At 42.2% G+C, this 18,731-nt stretch overlaps 2 protein-coding genes and 1 long non-coding RNA gene across 40 annotated transcripts in view; 1 reads left to right on the top strand and 2 right to left on the bottom strand.

The window, feature by feature from the left end:
• Nucleotides 1-4,855, bottom strand: part of ENTPD5 (ectonucleoside triphosphate diphosphohydrolase 5 (inactive)) — a 35,814-nt gene extending 30,959 nt beyond the window's left edge. For 22 of the 38 annotated variants that reach the window (XM_086319716.1, XM_086319737.1, XM_086319719.1 and 19 more), the window contains exons 1-2: nucleotides 4,804-4,855; nucleotides 2,612-2,690 (exon numbers count right to left, since the gene is read on the bottom strand). The gene's annotated coding sequence lies outside the window, so the exon portion shown is untranslated. Of the gene's footprint in view, nucleotides 1-2,611; nucleotides 2,691-3,366 lie in introns of all 38 variants that reach the window. The other 16 variants (XM_086319729.1, XM_086319725.1, XM_086319745.1 and 13 more) reach the window with 3 other exon arrangements.
• A 156-nt stretch (nucleotides 4,856-5,011) lies between these two features.
• BBOF1 (basal body orientation factor 1) overlaps nucleotides 5,012-18,731 on the top strand; it is a 43,231-nt gene continuing 29,511 nt past the window's right edge. Inside the window, exons 1-2 of the mRNA XM_086319781.1 lie at nucleotides 5,012-5,143; nucleotides 7,414-7,642. Of these exons, the coding sequence (XP_086175907.1) occupies nucleotides 5,073-5,143; nucleotides 7,414-7,642 (300 nt within the window). The 5' untranslated portion in view covers nucleotides 5,012-5,072. The remainder of the gene's footprint in view (nucleotides 5,144-7,413; nucleotides 7,643-18,731) is intronic.
• Nucleotides 10,759-17,179, bottom strand: LOC147364022 (uncharacterized). Its single transcript, XR_015134018.1, has 2 exons — nucleotides 16,847-17,179; nucleotides 10,759-11,593 (listed from the first exon to the last, which is right to left on the bottom strand). It is a non-coding gene; the product is annotated as an uncharacterized LOC147364022 (long non-coding RNA).

The following is an 18,731-nucleotide window of genomic DNA, read 5'->3' as shown; positions in this document are numbered from 1 at the left end:
CCTCGTGACCCCATGGACTGTAGCCCGCCAGGCTCCTGTCCGCAGAATTCTCCAGGCAAGAATACTGGAGTGAGATGCCAGTGACAACTAATACCATTTTAAAAAAACCAAAACACGACGCAGGCAAAATGAAACATATCTATGGGCCGAATCCAGTCCTTAAGCTACAAGTTGGTGACTCCTTGCTCTGTAGGATAAAAAACTTGCCTAACATTCTAAGTCCTTCTAAGTCCCAGGCTATTCTGCCAAAGTTTTTGCCCACTACTTTCACACAAGAACACCTTGCTCTAAGCAAGCATCAGAATCACCTGCGGGGCTTGTTAAAATATATAACTTGATTGCAGGCTTCACTGTCAGGATTTCCAGTTCAACACAGTAGGTCTCAAGTGGGGGCTGAGAATGTGCATTTCTAACAAGTTACCAGATGATGCTGACACTTACAGGTGCGTGGACTATCCTGTGGGAACCACTGCTCTGGTTAAATTACACTCTGTCTCAAACACACTGATTCTACTCATTTGGTCCACCTTCCCAGAAAGTCTTCCCTTTTACTTTTAGCCTACCTCCTCCTGTAAACTTCCTATGACAGTCTTTCTTTCTTTTTTTTTTTTTTTTATTTTCGCCCGCCCGCTGGGCATCCCAACCTGCTGGGGCCACGCCACCGAGCCCAGAGCCCCAAGTCCGAGCCCGGAGCCGGTACCTCAGCCCCGCGGCCGACTCAGCACCGCGCGTCCTGTGACAGTCTTTCATGCCTCCAAACTGCTGTAGCATTTAAAGTTCATACCATCTCCCCTAATTCATCACTGCTTGGTGGAGATGCATAGCTTCCAACTGAGGTTGTATAGTCTTAGAGATCAACGATCAGGTCAGCATCTTATACATCTGACTGTAGGCCATTTGAAGGCTGGGGCCCTGTCTTGGTTCCCACTGTACCCCTTGAGCTATCAGAGCCTGGTATTCAGTTGGTATTTACTAAACATTTCTTAAACGAATGAAAATTGGACAGACCCATCAAATGAAAAGTGCAGATAGGTGGACCTGAAATTTGGGTATATAACCTTTCTTAAAAAACTGACTTTAAGTATTGTCTAATGGTTTTTCAGAATGGACAATAAAAACTAAACATTTTGCAAATGAATTGTCAATAGATAATAATTATCTGTGGCAACAGATTTTGTATGTAAATAAAACAGTGAATGTTTAAAAAAAACCTGAAAATTTCTAAGATTAAATCTTTTATTTGTACCATATGGCTTCTCTGGTGGCTCAGTGGTAAAGAATCTGCCTGTCAATGCAACAAGATGCAGGAGACATGGGTTCAATCCCTGGGTCCGGAGGATCCCCTGGAGTAGGAAATGGCAACCCACTCCAATATTCTTTCCTGGAAAATCCCATGGACAGAAGAGCCTGGCAGAATGAGTCCATGGGGTTGCAAAGAGTTGGACATGACTAACCATGCACTCATGCAACAACAAAATGCAATGAAAAAGTAGGATGAAATTAACTAATCCTCCATAATATTCAGAAATATTGATGAGTCTCCTTCAGATAGAGTTTGGATGACAATATATTTATTCAAGATTCTAAAGGCTGTGTAAAAACAAGATCAGAAATGGTTTACGTAGCTTCTCCAACTTATAGAACAGCATCAGTGCTATCAGGCAATTTCAAGGATGAATTACAAGTAGAAATGATACTGTGCAGGGCCCTATAAGGCTCCTGGGCACGAGGCCTTTCTGTGTTCCCCATTCCTTTGATTATAAGAAACAGCCTTCATTCACCCTCTTTGACGTTCCCTGAGTTTCAAGCGGCAGATTCAAGAAGTTGTTAATTAGGGAAGGGAGTGAATGTGAGACCAGGGTTAAACAGCCAGGAGCAGCTTTGGGTCAAAGTCTTGTTTCCCATTAATGCATATACGCGAAGATATCTTTGAGCTATTCTGCAGATACTGAAACTCCCTCCAGGCGGGAGAAGTTATGATATGCTGCCCACGAGCATGTAGATGCCAGATCAGTTAAACTTGAGGCTGACGGATGTTGACTCCTACTTACCAACTCACCACCAAACCATCAGAAGAATGTCCACGAGCTGATCACATCCTGTTTTACTATAAAACTTGTCACTATTTCCCCCACGTTGGAACACATGATTTCAAGAGCATGAGCCTGCTGTGTCCCCCTTTGCCTGGCAAACCAATAAAGCTCTTCTTTTTTACTTCACCCAAAACTCTGTCTTTGAGACAGAGAAGCCGAGAATCTGGTGTCAGAAACTCGGTCTCCAAGCTAAACCAGAATAAAGCTACAGATGCCTTTACAGAGTAAACCTAATTTTGGAGCTACTGGAAGAAAAAAAAAAAAAAAAGAAATAATAATATGTAGTTTCAAAATAATTTTGAGATGTAGTCTTAAGTTCTTATTTGGCTTTTTGAGCAACTCCACACCTGATGATATTAGAATCAATGGGACAACAGAAAAGTTGACATTATTTGGCAAAGACAGAAAATCCAATTTGGGAAAAACAACAACAAAACAACCCAGGAGCAAAAGAAGCACATTTACAGCTTTAAGATAGCAGAGATATTACCTTACATTCAGATACCTGCCCTACCTACCAGGACCATAATGATCTTGTCTGCGTGAGGATTCAGCCAAGACACTCTGCATTTCTATGTTAACCAGGAACTATGCACACTGGGCGGAAAAAGAAAAAAAAAAAGAATTACAAAACCAAGTCAAAAAAATACCAAGTGCTTATCCCAAGGTTTAAAAGCATTAGCATTCTAAACAATAAAACAAAGCAAATTTACTCAATGAAATAAACCTCATAGTAAAACTACAAGAATGTATGAAAGGAAACGCTACCAGATGAACTGCTAAATAGCAACTTCCTACTTTTACAAATGGATGATTGAATAATAACATCTAGTTCTTTGGCAGAGAATGTGGAGGTTCAGAAGACTGTAGATTCTAGAACTACCTCTACTACCTCTACTACTACGGTGTGAATCTGGGCATTTCTCTTAGCCACCCATATTCAAGTCACAACAGTTTTAACTACAAACTTAAAGTCAATAAAAAATATTTTGTATGATAAAATAACTAAGAAGTACATGCAACTAAAGTTATTATGCACATATATTAAGAAATAACCTTACTACAGTCAAGTTTTCGTGTTTATAAATGAGTCTACACACAACAGATGACTTGGACTGACTTTCAGGTTCACAGTAACCAATTTTTTAGAATGAATTCTAAATATAAAGCCTCTAATAGGAGATATCCTACACTCTTTTCTGCAAGTTATCAGTAGGGTAATTTTCAGAACCCTGGACATATCAAGTGGTAAAGAAATTGGTAAAGAACTCGCCTGCCAATGCAGGAGACATTAAAGAAGGTGGGTTCCATCCCTGGGTCGGGAAGATCCCCTGGAGAAGGGCACTCACTCCAGTATTCTTGCCTGGAAAATCCCATGGACAGAGGAGCCTGGCCGGCTACAGTCCACGGGACTGCAAAGAGTTGGACACGACTGAAGCGACTTAATACGCAGACATATAAAATCAATCATAACTTTGTAGATTCTATATCAGAATAAACCTCTTCAATGTATGGTAGTTCCATCATGGACCCACGGAAGTGTGACATGCAAATGGGGGCGAGGGGGAAGCACCAGGAATAGAGTAAGCCACTATCATGCCAGCAGATGGCATGGCTAAGATTTTCAGTGCTTATTAATATTAACAATCAGCAAGTTCCCTCTTAACCACTCAATTCAGAAACATCAACGACATCGCTGGGAAAAAAAGCGGGGGAAGTGGAAGGTTTGAATCAGAGACATCTAGAAAGGTTGCAGGGATTAAGTTCTCCTTAGAGAAATGGAGAAGATGCACAATGAAGTTTTAAAGGAAATTTTTACATTCAACTTGAAAGGGAGACTAATGCACAGCAGAGCTTCAATCGCAAGTTTCCTAACTGTTGTCTCGGCCCCCAGAATTCCCTGTCTTCCTCGATGACTCACGGACAAACTCACTGAATGAAGAAGGCATGATCACAGAGCTCCTCCTCTGAAAAAACACGAACCATCCTTTTGAGAACTACTCCTTTTCACAGGTGTGCGCGGGGTTGGTTGGGGCGGGGGGGAGGTGACGACACCAAAACAAAAACAACACAGCAAAAGGCCTGAGCTTTCAACTTCACGCGACTCGCGGAAAAGGAAGGGCAGCACACGCAGGTTATTACCAAATGGGAATCTGGGGACGGCAGCGACAGGACAGAACGGGACCTGACACTGGGATACTCCTCACCAAGGACTCTCAACGAGGCCCCGGAGCCTCTCCGACCCCCAGGCTCCCCGACACCCGCGCGCCGCCCGCCTTACCCTCCAAACCACCCACCACCCTAGGACAAGTCCTCAACCGCCTCATCAAAACATGTTTAGCCTGGGAAGCCCGCTGGCTGCGCCATCCCTTACAGAACCAGCAAGGGTTAGGAGCCAGGAGAGGGAGAAGGAAACCAAGAGCCCGGGTGGCCTCGGGAGGGGCGGAGCCGGGACGAGAGCTGGGCGGCCACGGCCACGCTGGCTGCGGCGCGAGGCAAGGAGAGGACGCGCGGGCAAGACGCGAAACGCTGTGAACCCGGCGGAGGCAACGCTCCGAAGAACGGGGAGCGGCGGATCCAGCCTCCTCAGGGGAGAGCGCCCCTACGGTCGCGCCGCCGCCGCTGGCCAGTGGCTGGCCGGCTCCGGCCTCCTCTCCCGCCCAGCCCGGACCCCAGTCATGCACCGGCGCGCCCGCGCTCGCACACTCACCGGGCGCGCGCCGCCACGGCGCGGCTACCCGCCGCCCTCAGCCGGTCTCCGCCCCGCCCCCCGCGCCCGGCCAGTGGACTGGGCCCCGGTGGGCGGGGCAGGGGTGGGGCAGGGGAGGAGCTACGTCACGGGCGCGTGCGCTCTCTGCGCGCCGGCAACCGCTGGAGCTGATCGTTACCTGCGCGGCTTGGTGGTGTCCTTGGAGACGAAGCCGGGCCTGGGCGGCGCGGAGACAAGACCACGGCTGCTGTGCCCCGGGAGAAGCCAGGATGCCGGCTAAGGGGAAGGACAAAAAGAAAGGGAAAGGCAAAGACAAAGGCAAAGATAAAGACAAGAAGAAGTAAGGGGAAGCCACGCTGGGGTCCCTGCTCCAGGGCCTGCCCTCCGGAGATTCGCAGGCGCCGGCCAACTGGCGCCCTTTCCCCGCTTTCCTCCCGGACCCTTCCCTTGCTCTCCCAGCTTCTAAGAAGGACGGCTCCGTTGCTCAGAAATTCCCCAAAGGCATGCCATACCCCCCACTGCTTCAACTAAGACCGGAGTGTTGAGATTTGGGACCCTCAAATCTTTTAGACACAGCCCCTGCCTATGTGGAGTGTACTAACGAGGAGGTAGATAAATTCCCCAAGAACAGAAGTAACATAGGACCGAACTGAGTCATTTGAAAAGACCCTGATGCTGGGAAAGGTTGAGGCGGGAGAAGAAGGGGGCGACAGAGGATGAGATGGTTGGATGGCATCACCGACTCAATGGCCGTGAGTTTGAGTAAACTCCGGGAGTCGGTGATGCACAGGGAGGCCTGGCGTGCTGCAGTCCACGGGGTCGCAAAGAGTCGGATACGACTGAGCGACTGAACTGACTGACTGAGGACCGAATGAAATAAGTGCTAGTGGAGGGGAAAAGAACTAAAAGTGAGGAGGAAGGGTTAGTTCTGACACTGGAATTGAAGGTCGGAGATCCTCTAGACCTGTGCTGCCCAATAGTGTCGTCACCGGTCATGTATGGCTATTAAGATTCGTTAAAATTAAACTAAAAATTCAGATCCTCGTTTGTACCGGCTACATTGCGTGTACTCAGTAGGCCTGTGTGGCTAGTGGTGACTGTATTGGACAGTCTAGATAGCATTAACATCACAGAAAGTTCTATTGGACAGCACTGTTCGCCACCAGTGATTCTTAGCTGGGGAGGGGGGTAATTTTTGACTCCCTGAGGACGTTTGTCAAGGAGACATTTTTGATTGTCACATCGGGGGACCTCTAGTGGATAAGAGACCGAGTGAAAGTCGCTCAGTCGTATCCCACTCTTTGCGACCCCATGGATGATAGAGTATGGAATTCTCCACGCCAGAATACTGGCGTGTAGAAGATCCCTTCTCCAGCGGATCTTCCTGACCCAGGAATCGAACCGCATGTCCTGCATTCCTGGCGATTCTTTACCACCTGAGCTATCAGACCAAAGATACTGTTAAATATCCTACAGTGCACATTAACAACCTCCAGCCCCACTCCAGATAATCATGTGGCTCAGAATATTAGTAGTTGGGAAATCCTCAAGACCCAAAGATGCTCTAGAATAGGCACTAAGCGTTATTCACCTTATCTCCAGCACCTGGAAGAGAGTCGGAACCATAGAAGAAGCTTAATATTTGTTAAACAAATTAAGATGTCTGCTCCTGTAGGCTTCAACTTGGATCTTTTCCCCCCACCCCACCCCCGTCCCGGCAAGAACTGTGCTGTAGTGCTCTAGGTTCGTTATTTTTTGCCTGTAACCTGATCGATCTCAGCTGTGTGGTTGAGAGGCACTTAAACATCCTGAAGGATGTCTGGGTGATGGAAGTAATTCCTTGGGCCTTTTCAAGGATTCCTTTTGGTTCGAAGGAAACATAAAGGATTTGAGTATTCAGATTTCCCCAAATGATGAGAATTTCTTAAGTGGGTAAGATTGCTCTGGCATTAAACCTTCACAGGTTTGGAGTTGCTGCTAGATTGCTACTACATTTATTGGATGACCCTAGTCGTTCCTAGACACATTGGAATCATACATCTTGTCCAACAGCACTATATATGGGACCACAAGGGATCCTTGTAAAGTTTATAAAGTAATTTAAGAGAGTAATGCCTGCTCAGTACAGAGAGTTTAGGAAACCTAGTGAGTCAAACAGAACAAAACCACCTGTAATCCCATTATCCAAAGATAACCACTACTATCATTTTGGAATATTCTTTTTCTTCTTCCTAAGATAACAGCCCAATATACAAATTTATTTGCAATTTCCCCCCTAGAGTATTAATATAAGTATTCTACAGTGTGATTAAAAAAAATAACTGCATGTTTAGTCTTGCATTTTCTGGAAGTGCCAATGGCTTGTCACATTCCTAGAACTCACTAGCATATGTTTTCTATTTTTGCCCATTCATCTACAGTGCACATATCAACAATGAAACACTGAGGGCAATAGACCATATATATTTCTTACTAACTCATTCATCCAACAATATTTGCTCATATGTGCCAGGCAAATGCCAAGCAAAATAAATTATAATATAGAGAAAGGTGTAATACTAATAAAGTAGAGAAATAGTTATATGCTCTTGATGTCCTCTTCCTGTGCAGGAAGATCATAAAACTTGAGGAGTCTGTTTTGGAGAGAGCCAAGGCCAATGCCTCCCTTTGGGAGGCCAGGCTGGAAGTCACAGAACTTTCTAGGATTGAGTATCGTGATACTTCCCGGAGACTGGCAAGATGTAATGAAGAGTTAAAGAGACAGCAGTATAAAATGGAGAAAGACACAATGTCTGTATTGAACTATCTGAAGAAACAGGATCAGGAGAAAGATAATCTGGTAGGTAGGTAGAAACCCTCCCAAGCCTTAGTAACTATCTCTTTTGTTATACTGCTGTGGCTATGTATTTCCAGTATTTTAATTCCTTGAAACCTCATCCCACAGTTAAGACATTTCAGTTGACTTTTAACTCTCCTTTGAAGCAACATGTTATTTCAGAACGGCTTTACAGTCAGAATTGCCTTTTATTTTCATTCTTATCCCATGTTTTCTTGGCTGAAACAAAGATGATGCTAATGGAACATTATGATCAACTTTAAGAACAAGAGCATGGTGTATGATATATATATATATATTTTGATATTGATAACTATGAGTAATAATCTATAAAGCAATTTATTGATAATCCATGATCACATGGTTATGAATCTAGCAAACTGACTGTCTTCTGTTGGACCTGTTGAATCTTTATCTTACTGAACCTTGTTGAAATGTTGGGCATAGAGCTATCATTTTAGATCTGTGGGAAAAAAGGAAAGGAACTAACATTTTGGGACTCCTGTTTGTGCCAGGCACCATGTTGGATACTTTACCTCTGCTATCTCATTTAGTCCTTTTAATAACCCACTGTAGCCACAAATTGTCATTCCCATTTTACAGATAAAGAAATTGACCCTCAGGGCAGGTAGCTTGCCAGAGTCTCACAGCTAGTGGGTGTTAACGTGTGAATTTAGGTGTGACTTAAATTCATCTCTTTCCTAGCTGCCTCTTTGTGTCCCATGGTGACCTAAGGAAATTTGTATCATGTTTCATTCCCATGTATGTTTTTTGTATTTTTACTATAATAAATAGTAAAAATACAAATACACGTAGTAGGCACTTATTAAAATATTTTTGCATGCATGCATGAATGAATGGGTTGTGATTCCACTGATGATTTGAAAAAGTTAGCAATTAAAACTTAAGTTCAAGATGATCTGGAAGCATATTAGAGAAATCAGACAACTGAACACTTGTGTGGATTTTATGTTTTATTAAAGTAATTTTTTGGTACAGTATTTTTTTTTAACCTTCTTTCCTAGGCAACTTCCATTTTTAAAATTACTCTTTGATAATAGCATGCATTATCAAAATTATCTGCTATAAATTATTATTCTAAAATAAGCCTTTAGGCCAGCCATGCAAATAATTTTCAAAATTCATTGTATAAAAGATTTGTGGACTGCATTAGCTAATTGATATTGGTCTGCCTTTATCAGTATCACTTGTATTTCCTGATTTTCATCTGCCTCCATGTATCATAGGCCAGCATCTGACTGTAGCAAATACATAATTTTCTCATAGACATGGATACTCATTAAAACCAAAGAAACTTCTTTGGGAGGAAGAAGTAAAATAAATTATTCAATATACCCTGGTTAACTAGCTCTCTTATAATTTTGTTACTCCATACATGCTACTATATCCTAGAAATGCATTATTTGCTTAAACTTTATTTAAACTTTTTACAGTCTTCATGTTAATTATAGAAATATTAGAAGTGAAATGTGTGTTAAAAACTATCATATTTTAGATAGAATTAGGAGATTTCCCTTATGGTTTTTGTATTGAAGGCTTTGTTCAGTCAGCACAAAATAAATCTATTTTACACCTGTTCTGCATGACTTAGGTCTGTCTGAATTTCTTTTAAAACATTTTTAGGTTTCCCTTGAGCTATTCTAAGATTATTTACAACAATATTTCACTTCTGTATCCTCTGATTTTTTAACCATGTTAAGGAATGTTTAGCTTAAAAAGCTACAGTACTTTGGCCACCTGAAGTGAAGAGCTGACTCATTGGAAAAGACCCTGATGCTGGGAAAGATTGAAGGCAGAAGAAAGAAAATAATATGGTTGAATGGCATCACAGAATCAATGGACACGAGTTTGAACAAACTCTGGGAAATAGTGAAGGACAGGGAAGACTGGCATGCTGCAGTCCGTAGGGTCTCAAAGATTTGGACATGATTTAGTGACTGAACAACAGCAACAACAAAAAGCTAGTCAGATTTCCTACTAAAACATGCCAGCATGCTTGGAGAAATGATTGATTATAAGACTGGAGTGAGGAGAGTAAGAGATGAACTTGAATATCTTATTGTGACAGGAAATAAGTAACAAAAAATTAAAGGACACAGAGGGTAACTTGAAGGGGCTCCCACTGGCCAAATCTGGGACAGTCAAAATAAATGACAGTAATCAGTTATAGCTTATTGAATAAAATGAGTTCATGAGTATATACAACTGATAAATACATACCTTAATAAATATGGGAGAATAGAATGCTTTTCCTTAAAGTGGAATGTAGTAAGTTATTAAATTTCCAAGGAATGAAGCAATAAGAAAAATCACCATTTGGCGTCAGAGTAATAATTGATTCAGTCAAGAACAAGAGTGGATGCTAAAACTAGTGGGTGAAAGTTTAATGAGCAAAAATATATTTGCATAGTCCTAAAATATAGTCCTCCAAATTTATTAGTAATTATAAAAGGAAAAATTGGAACTTTCAACTGGAGAAACCTGGCAGACACAGTCTTAACCAGTTGATTACACTTAATGTCAGTCACCTCATGCTGTGATGCAGTGACAAGGATACATCATCACTTAAGCAGTGTATACTTGCTGAAAAGCCACAACCTGAATCTTCTGGTGAAGAAACATCAGACAACTCCAGCCCTGGCCAGTATTCTTCAAAAACGCTGGTGTCATAAAAGACAAAGACTGAGAAATGGCTCCTGTTTAAAACTAGAATATATGACAATCATAGTCAGGGATTATATCCTAGACCAGAAAAAGAACAGTTACAGTGAAAGGACATCATTGGTACAGTTGATGCTAAATTTGAATATGGACTATAGATTAAATAATAGTATTTTATCAATGTTAAATTTCCCTATTTTAATCATTGTACTATACTTCTAAGAGATTGTTCTTTTTCTTAGGAAACACATAATGAAATATTTAATACAGGAGTATGATGTCCTAAACTTATTCTCACATTCTCCAGAAGAAACAGCTTCAAAAGTCTACATCATATATATATATATATACGCCGGAGCCAGCCAGCAAAGTCGATCAGGTCCCGAGAACGTGCACGGCGGGGCTAAGAAAGAAACTAAAGCAAGAGACTACAAAGATGGGATCAAGAGGTTCAGACACGTCACCACGAAGGGACGCAGTCTGACACCAACTTTATTCAACATCTCATATTTATACAGAAAAGCGTGAGAAAGACAAGACAGTTGACATTTTTTCTTAGTTGGCCTATACATCTTACAAACAGTTACAAGAAATCTTGAGAGCATGGGAATGGCTCCCTGTTATTATTTCTTACACCAGATAACATTTCTCTGTGCGTGAGAAGTTTGCACAGAACTCCAGGTGCCTGCAGTAAATAAGCGCCTAATCTCTGGGGTGGCGGGACAGAGAGCTATGTTTGCAAGCAAACCCTTAAGGACTGAGGCAGCTCCCAGAGCTGTGTCCTTCAGACAAAGGACCCCGTTCTCACGGGCAGCTCCCCGCATCTCCCCCTTTCTTTTTATATAGGCGCATGCTTATGTTCCTTTAACCACAGACTATTTCCATAGATGGAAGCCTTTATGATCCATAGATCATCAATCAGTTTTTTAATTAAACAAGGTGCAAAAAATAAAACAGTTTTATTAGTGTATATGGGAATGGACTGACCCTCCCAGCCCACAGGTTGGAGAAGGGGAGGGTCAGGAAAATAAGCCCAGTAAGCATTTGAATATTCTTCAGAGTGTGCAGTGTTAATCTGATTTAAGATAATTAATAAGGTTATCAGGAAGCTTAAAGGCGATATCGGATCGCCCTGCACCACATGCCTGAAGTTGTTGCCGAGATGGTAATTCATCATGCTCTTGAATTGTCAATCTCCTCATCTGGTTTGCTAGAGACTGTCTCTGCCGTGCGTACCAACCTTTCCGGCAGCCAGCGCGGCGCTTCGGCATCCTGTGGGAAAACACAAACATGCCCTCATCCCCAGATTAGTACTGGATCTGGTCCATACCATTTTCCCACAAGTGGGTCTTTCCAAAAGACTTTAGGTCTTATTGTTTGTGCATCAAAGTTCCAAAATCGCTGTGCTGCTGAACAGCCATTTATATCCAATTGTAAAAAATTTAGAACAAATAAAGCATAGTTTAGAGAGTTGGAGGGGGTATTGGGATACAATTCCCCCTTCTTTAGTTTTTGCAATTGATGTTTGAGAGTTTGATGTGCCCATTCAATAATTCCTTGACCTTGAGGATTATAAGGGATACCTGTTTTATGTGAGATAGACAATTGCGTACAAAATAATTGAAAATTTTTTCCAGTGTATCCTGGACCATTGTCTGTTTTTATGGTTTTAGGGGTTCCCATAACAGCAAAACATTTAATGCAATGAGCTATACAATGTTTGCTAGCTTCTCCGGATTGTAGAGAGGCATGTAAAAAGCCGGAGAAGGTGTCAATAGTAACATGAACAAATTTTTGTTTACCAAATTCAGGAATATGGGTAACATCCATTTGCCATATATCGTTTGGCAACAATCCTCGAGGATTAACTCCATAGTGGGGGACGCTAAAAAATTGAGGACATGTTTGACATTGCTTAACAATCTGTCTGGCAGCTTCTCGAGTAATGCCAAATTGACGTCTTAAGCTATTGCTGTTTTGATGGTGTAAGCTGTGGGAAGTTTTTGCCATTTGTTCTAGTGAAGGAAATATCATACGTGTAGCTTCATCAGCCAAAGCATTACCTCGTGCTAAAGGTCCAGGAAGTCCAGAGTGAGCACGAATATGACCAAAATAGCATTTATTAACTCTGGAGCAAATTAAATGTTGTATATCACGAAAAAGAGTTCGGATAGTAGAATTCAGGGTACCAATAAATGGAACAGTCTCAATAGTGTTTAAGGCTCTTATGATATATTGACTGTCAGAATATAAATTAAATGGAGCAGAAATTTGTAATAAAGCCTGAAAAACGGCAAATAGTTCTACTTCTTGAGCAGACTTATAATTAGTATGCCAGGTGGTAGTATTGTCCTGTATAATCAAACTAGCTATTCCATTAGAAGAGCCATCAGTAAATACAGTTAGGGCGTCGGCAAGGGGCTGAGAAACAACGATTTTTGGGAAGAGAAATTGGTGATAATGAGCAAATTGCAAAATTTTATCTGAGGGATAATAATTATCAAGCCGTCCACTAAAACCAGCTAAGGCAATAACCCAATTGTCGCTAAACTGAAACAGCCAGTCCTGCTGAATTTTAGAAAATGGAACACATATAAAATGTGGGTCTCTTCCTAGATATACAGTGGATTCTGACCACCCAAGAGCTATTAGGGCAGCAACCAAATCATAATAGGGGGTTAATACCCGAGAGGGAGAGGCAGGCAAGTGAAGCCATCTTAAAGGCAATCCTTGGAATAAGACTGCTGTACGAGCATGTTTAGTAGGAAGAGTATATAAACCCCATTCTTGAGTATAGTCACAATAAGTAGCTTGTTGTTTAGACAGGGCCTGTTCAACTTTATCTAAGGCTTGCCTTCCCTCCAGAGTCAGAGTTCAGGGGGAAGTTGGATCAGGATCACCCCTCAGAATATCAAAAAGAGGCTTCATTTCCCCTGTAGTTAGCTTCAAGTAAGGTCTTATCCAATTAATATCTTCTAACAGTTTTTGGAAATCATTCAAGGTAACCAAATTATCTTTACGAATTTCTATCTTCTGAGCTCGAAACCATTCTTTTTCCAGAAAAAAACCCAAATAAGAATGGGGGGGAAGCGTTGCACCTTTTCTGTTGCAATAATCAAACCATAATCCTGTAATGCAGTTTGCATATAAGCGAATGTTCTTAATAGCAACTCCTCATCTTCATATGCCAAAAGAATATCATCCATATAATGAATAATATATACTTGGGAATACAAGGACCTAGTGGTTTTTAAAGCTTGAGCAACAAATTTCTGACAGAGAGTAGGACTATTAGCCATTCCCTGAGGTAAAACTTGCCACTGATATCTTTTCATAGGTTCTTTATAATTTGTAGAAGGGACACTAAAAGCAAATCTTTGACAGTCATTAGTGGCAAGGGGAATAGTATAAAAGCAGTCTTTTAAGTCAATAATAATTTTGTAAGTATCTTTTGGAATGGCCATGGGGGTAGGCAACCCCGGCTGAAGGGGGCCCATCAATTCCATTGTTTCATTAACCTTTCGTAAATCTTGTAATAGCCTCCATTTACCTGTTTTCTTTTTAATGACAAAAATAGGTGAATTCCAAGGTGAATTTGAGGGGGTAATATGGCCGAGAGCAAGCTGTTCCTGCACAAGCTGATTGGCGGCCGTGATTTTTTCTATTGATAGGGGCCACTGATCAACCCATACTGGATCATCAGACTTCCATTTTATCGGATCAGCATGGATTGCAGGACGATCAATGACCCCTCCTAAAAACATCCTATACCTTTTCTATCATTCTTAACTGCAGGGATCAGGGGTTGTAAAGGCCCTTGTGAATTTATCCCCAACCCCTGATGGGGCAAAAGGCCTTGGTCTAACAATTGATTACTAATCTTTTTATCTGGACTATAAAGATATACCCCCATATTCATCATAACATCTCTCCCCCATAGATTAACCGGCAGTCCTGGCAAAACATAAGGTTGAAAATGTCCTTCATGTCCTTCTTCGTCCCTCCATTTTAAAAAGGTTGAACTCTGTTCTGGGTGATGTGATTGCCCAATGCCTTGCAAAGTAGAAATTACAACCTGCTTAGGCCATTCATCAGGCCAATGTTTTTGAGATATAACAGAAACATCTGCACCAGTATCCAAAATACCTTTAAAAGGCTTTTCTTGAATATACAGTAGAAGCTCAGGGCGTTGCTTATTAATGGCCTGAATCCAATAAGCGTCTGAAGACCCGAAACCTCGGGATCCTCGTTCTTGCCTAATGGCTTTTCCAACTGGAATTATAGGAAGTAGAATTAATTGAGCAACACGTTGACCAGATTGTATTACTGTTATGCCCTGTGGTGAATGGGCCATAATTCTTATTTCACCCATATAATCAGAGTCTATGACTCCAGGGGCTACTAATAAACCTTTCATCATAGTACTGCTTCTCCCCAATAGGAGGCCCACAGTGTTCTTCGGAAGAGGGCCAAAAATTCCAGTTGGCAAAGCCTGCATGCCCATTTCTGGAGTTAATACTGTGTAGGTGGAGGAACTGAGGTCCAATCCTGCACTCCCTGCAGTTGCTCTGAACAACTCGGTAACAGTTCTGCGTTTTGGCCTTGAAGTGTCTCCAATTTGGTCAGATTTTGCATTGCCCCATAACATTGTTTCGGGGCCTGGGGCTGGCCCCTCACCCAGTTTCCCAAGACCGGAGGAAGTGGCTTTCCCTGTAAGTCAGTTTTAGAATGGCAATCCCTTGCCCAGTGTCTGCCTTTCTTACACCTAGGACAAAGGTTAGGGGTTTGAGCAGGTCTCCGGGCCTGCTTCTGTGGGCAGTGGGCGGCCTGATGACCCATCTGGCCACAAGAAAAGCAGCCAGAGCCAGGGATTCGAAGCCAACCACTAGTTTTATCCCGCTTTTGTTGTTGATACAGTACTTCTTTGACTGTCTTTCCTTGTAATGCCGCGGCCAAAGTTATGCCTTGAACTATGAAGGGCCTATATCAGCACAAATCTGTATATAGTCAGAAAACCTCCCTTTTTCCTGTAAGGTCTCAGGGCAGCTTGACAAGCCGAATTGGCATTCTCATAAGCAAGCTGTTTAGTCAATACCATCCCCGCCTGCTCATCCCCTATCATTTTACCAATTGTCTCAAGCAGGCGGGCAACAAAATCCTGATATGGCTCATCTGGCCCCTGGCGAATTTTAGATAAATCTTCAGTCTTTTTATCAGAATTTGGAAGCTTTTTCCATGCTTGTAGAGCCGCAGCACTAATCTGAGGGTAGGCTCCAGGTAAATAATTAAGTTGACTATTAGTGTCTCGATATTCTCCCTCTCCCACCATCATTTCATAAGTGGTGTTCAGTCCCTGTCGCCGATTGATATCGGCTGTGATCCCACATTGCTCAGCAAACTCAGATTTCCATAGGAAATAATCTCATCCAGATAAACAAGCTTGAGCAACCTGTTTCCAATCATTAGGTGGCAGATTTTGATTTCCTAAAGCCTCTATAATAGCCTGAGTAAACGGCGCAGTCGGGCCATATTGTGCACAAGCCATTTTTAACTCTTTCAGTTGCTTAAAGGGCAGCGGCTCATAATACCTCTAATGTTGAGCATTTTCAAACACTGGATAGATTCCTGAAAACCCGGGAATATGTTCTCCTTCTTCATTAGCTCGCTTAATTGCTTGTTGAAGAGGAGATAATAATATCTCACTTTTAATTTTTATGTTTTCACCGGGCAAAGAAGCAGGGATAGATATAAGCTCTCGCGGTTCTACGAAACGCGGAGGTGGATCGAGTCCAGCAAGAAGCAAGGGAGGATATGCTGGAGGCGCAGGCTGGCTGGAGTGGGAGTCTCCCTGTGCATCCTTTTTTACTGCTATAACAATCTTCTGAATTAAATTCTCCAGCTGTTCTTCAGAAAGCCCTGAATGCTTTAATTCCCCTTTTCCCGAGGGGGATTCCATGTTAACCATCATCTCCCAAGGCATATCCTCTCTATGGTACTGAGCCGCTTGTTCATTTAACTCTTTCTGTTCATCAGAGCTTAACACATCATCACTCCCTCCAGCCTTATAAGCTGTTCCCTCAGGCACAGCATAAAGCGGCTCAGGTGGAGGGGCAGAAGGCTCTGTAACTTCGGGTCCTGTGGAATCCCTGAGAGCCGTTTGAATTTTATGTCCCTCATGTTCAGGATCCAGGCAGTCTCTTATGAGAGTCCACAAAGAAAAAGCATCCACAGGAACACGATTGGGACCATGTAAGGAATAATATGTCTGCAATTGTTTTCCTACCTTTTTCCAAGTTTCCAGACTAACTGTTCCTTCCTCTGGAAACCAAGGACAAACCTCTTCTATAAAAAGTAAAAACTTTTCTAGCTGTAACTTATTTACATGAATTCCCCTACCTTTTAACATAGTTTTCAACATATGTACAAATAACTGGCGGCTATTGCCTTGTCCCATGATTTATTACTCTCGACAATCACCCTCCCTGCCCTTTACTTTTAATTACTTAGGAATTCCTCTTTACTTACCTCAATCTTGGCGGGCAGCGGCCGTCGTCGCACTCCGATTCTCGAGTCCCTGGTTCGGGCGCCACTGCCGGAGCCAGCCGGCAAAGTCGATCAGGTCCCAAGAACGTGCACAGCGGGGCTAAGAAAGAAACTAAAGCAAGAGACTACAAAGATGGGGTCGAGAGGTTCAGACACGTCACCACGAAGGGACGCAGTCTGACACCAACTTTATTCAACATCTCATATTTATACAGAAAAGCGTGAGAAAGACAAGACAGTTGACATTTTTTCTTAGTTGGCCTATACATCTTACAAACAGTCACAAGAAATCTTGAGAGCATGGGAATGGCTCCCTGTTATTATTTCTTACACCAGATAACATTTCTCTGTGCGTGAGAAGTTTGCACAGAACTCCAGGTGCCTGCAGTAAATAAGCGCCTAATCTCTGGGGTGGCGGGACAGAGAGCTATGTTTGCAAGCAAACCCTCAAGGACTGAGGCAGCTCCCAGAGCTGTGTCCTTCAGACAAAGGACCCCATTCTCACAGGCAGCTCCCCGCATATATATATATATATATGTATATGTATGTATATATACACATGTATATATGTAATAGACCTATCATAAAGGGAAAACAAATGTGGCAATATTGAGTGAACAGTACATGAGAATTCTTTGTACTCTCCTTGAAACTTTCCTTTAAAAATTTACTCATTTAGGAGAAATGCAAATCAAAATTCCAAGTTATCACTTCACACTTATTAAGATGGCTACTGTCAGAAGAACAGAAAATAGCAAGTGTTGGTGAGGATGTAGAGAAATTGGAATCCTTGTGCAATTTGGTGGCAATGTGAAATGGTATAGCCGTTATGGAAAACAGTACAGAGATTCATCGAAAAATTAAAAATAGAATTATCATAAGATGCAACAATCTCACTTTGGAGTGGGAATTTCCAAGGGAATGTAAAGCAAGATCTTGACGAGGTAACTGCACACCCAGTGTTCGTGAAACCCTGTTCATATAGTCGAGAAGTGGAAACAACCCAAATGTCTGTTGGTTGATGAGTGAATAAAGAAAGTGTGGTATACAAATACAAGAATATTATGTAGCTCTAAAAGGGAAGGAAATCCTGTTGTGTGCTACAACATGAATGAACCTCAAGGCCATTATGCTAAGTGAAATAAGCCAGTTACAAAAGGACAAATACTGTATGATTCTACTCATATGAAGTATCTATGGACAGGGAGTGTTGCCCCACATTCCAATAAACAAAGAATGTCACCCACCATTCCAGTTCTACAAGGATCAAGCCATCAGCCATTGCAGCCCCCGACCCTCGCCTGCCACCTGCCTCCTTCCACAGTGCGTCCTGAGGGGAGGAAATTCAGGCTGGAGCAAAACAGGAAGCATTCTGAGCTTTGGATACTTGGCCCTAGATAATTAACATACATATCTAAGGAATAATTTCAGCAAGCCCAGGTCTTTACATCTTCCCTGACACAGAAAAGCACTAAAATCATTAACTCAAAATACCTTTTCCTTGTGATTACTAGTAACATTCTGATGTCTGACTACATGTTTTTTCCAGCAAGAATCTGCTATATATTCTGCCTGTTCTCTTAACCCTTCTGAGCAGTTCCTCAGAACTTTCTGAGAGGCTGTTTCCCAGGCTATAACCCTCAGTATAATCCTGGAATAAAACTTCACTCACAACTTTTAGGTTGTGTGGTTTTTCTTCTGTGGACATACCTGAAGTAGTCAAAATCATACAAACAATGTAGAAAGGCTGGGGGAGGGAGGAGAAGGAGTTAGTATCTCATAAACATGGAGTTTCAGTTTTGTAAGGTGCAAAAGTTCTAGAGATCTGCTGCCTAACAATGTGAATTAAAAATGGTTAAGATGGTAA

Source organism: Bos grunniens, chromosome 10, assembly GCF_055505025.1.
Source record: "Bos grunniens cultivar Pamir isolate PY7600 chromosome 10, Bosgru_T2T1.0, whole genome shotgun sequence".
NCBI classification, from domain to species: domain Eukaryota; kingdom Metazoa; phylum Chordata; class Mammalia; order Artiodactyla; family Bovidae; genus Bos; species Bos grunniens.
Note: the sequence above shows the minus strand (reverse complement) of the source record. Positions and strands in the feature narration are given on the sequence as shown.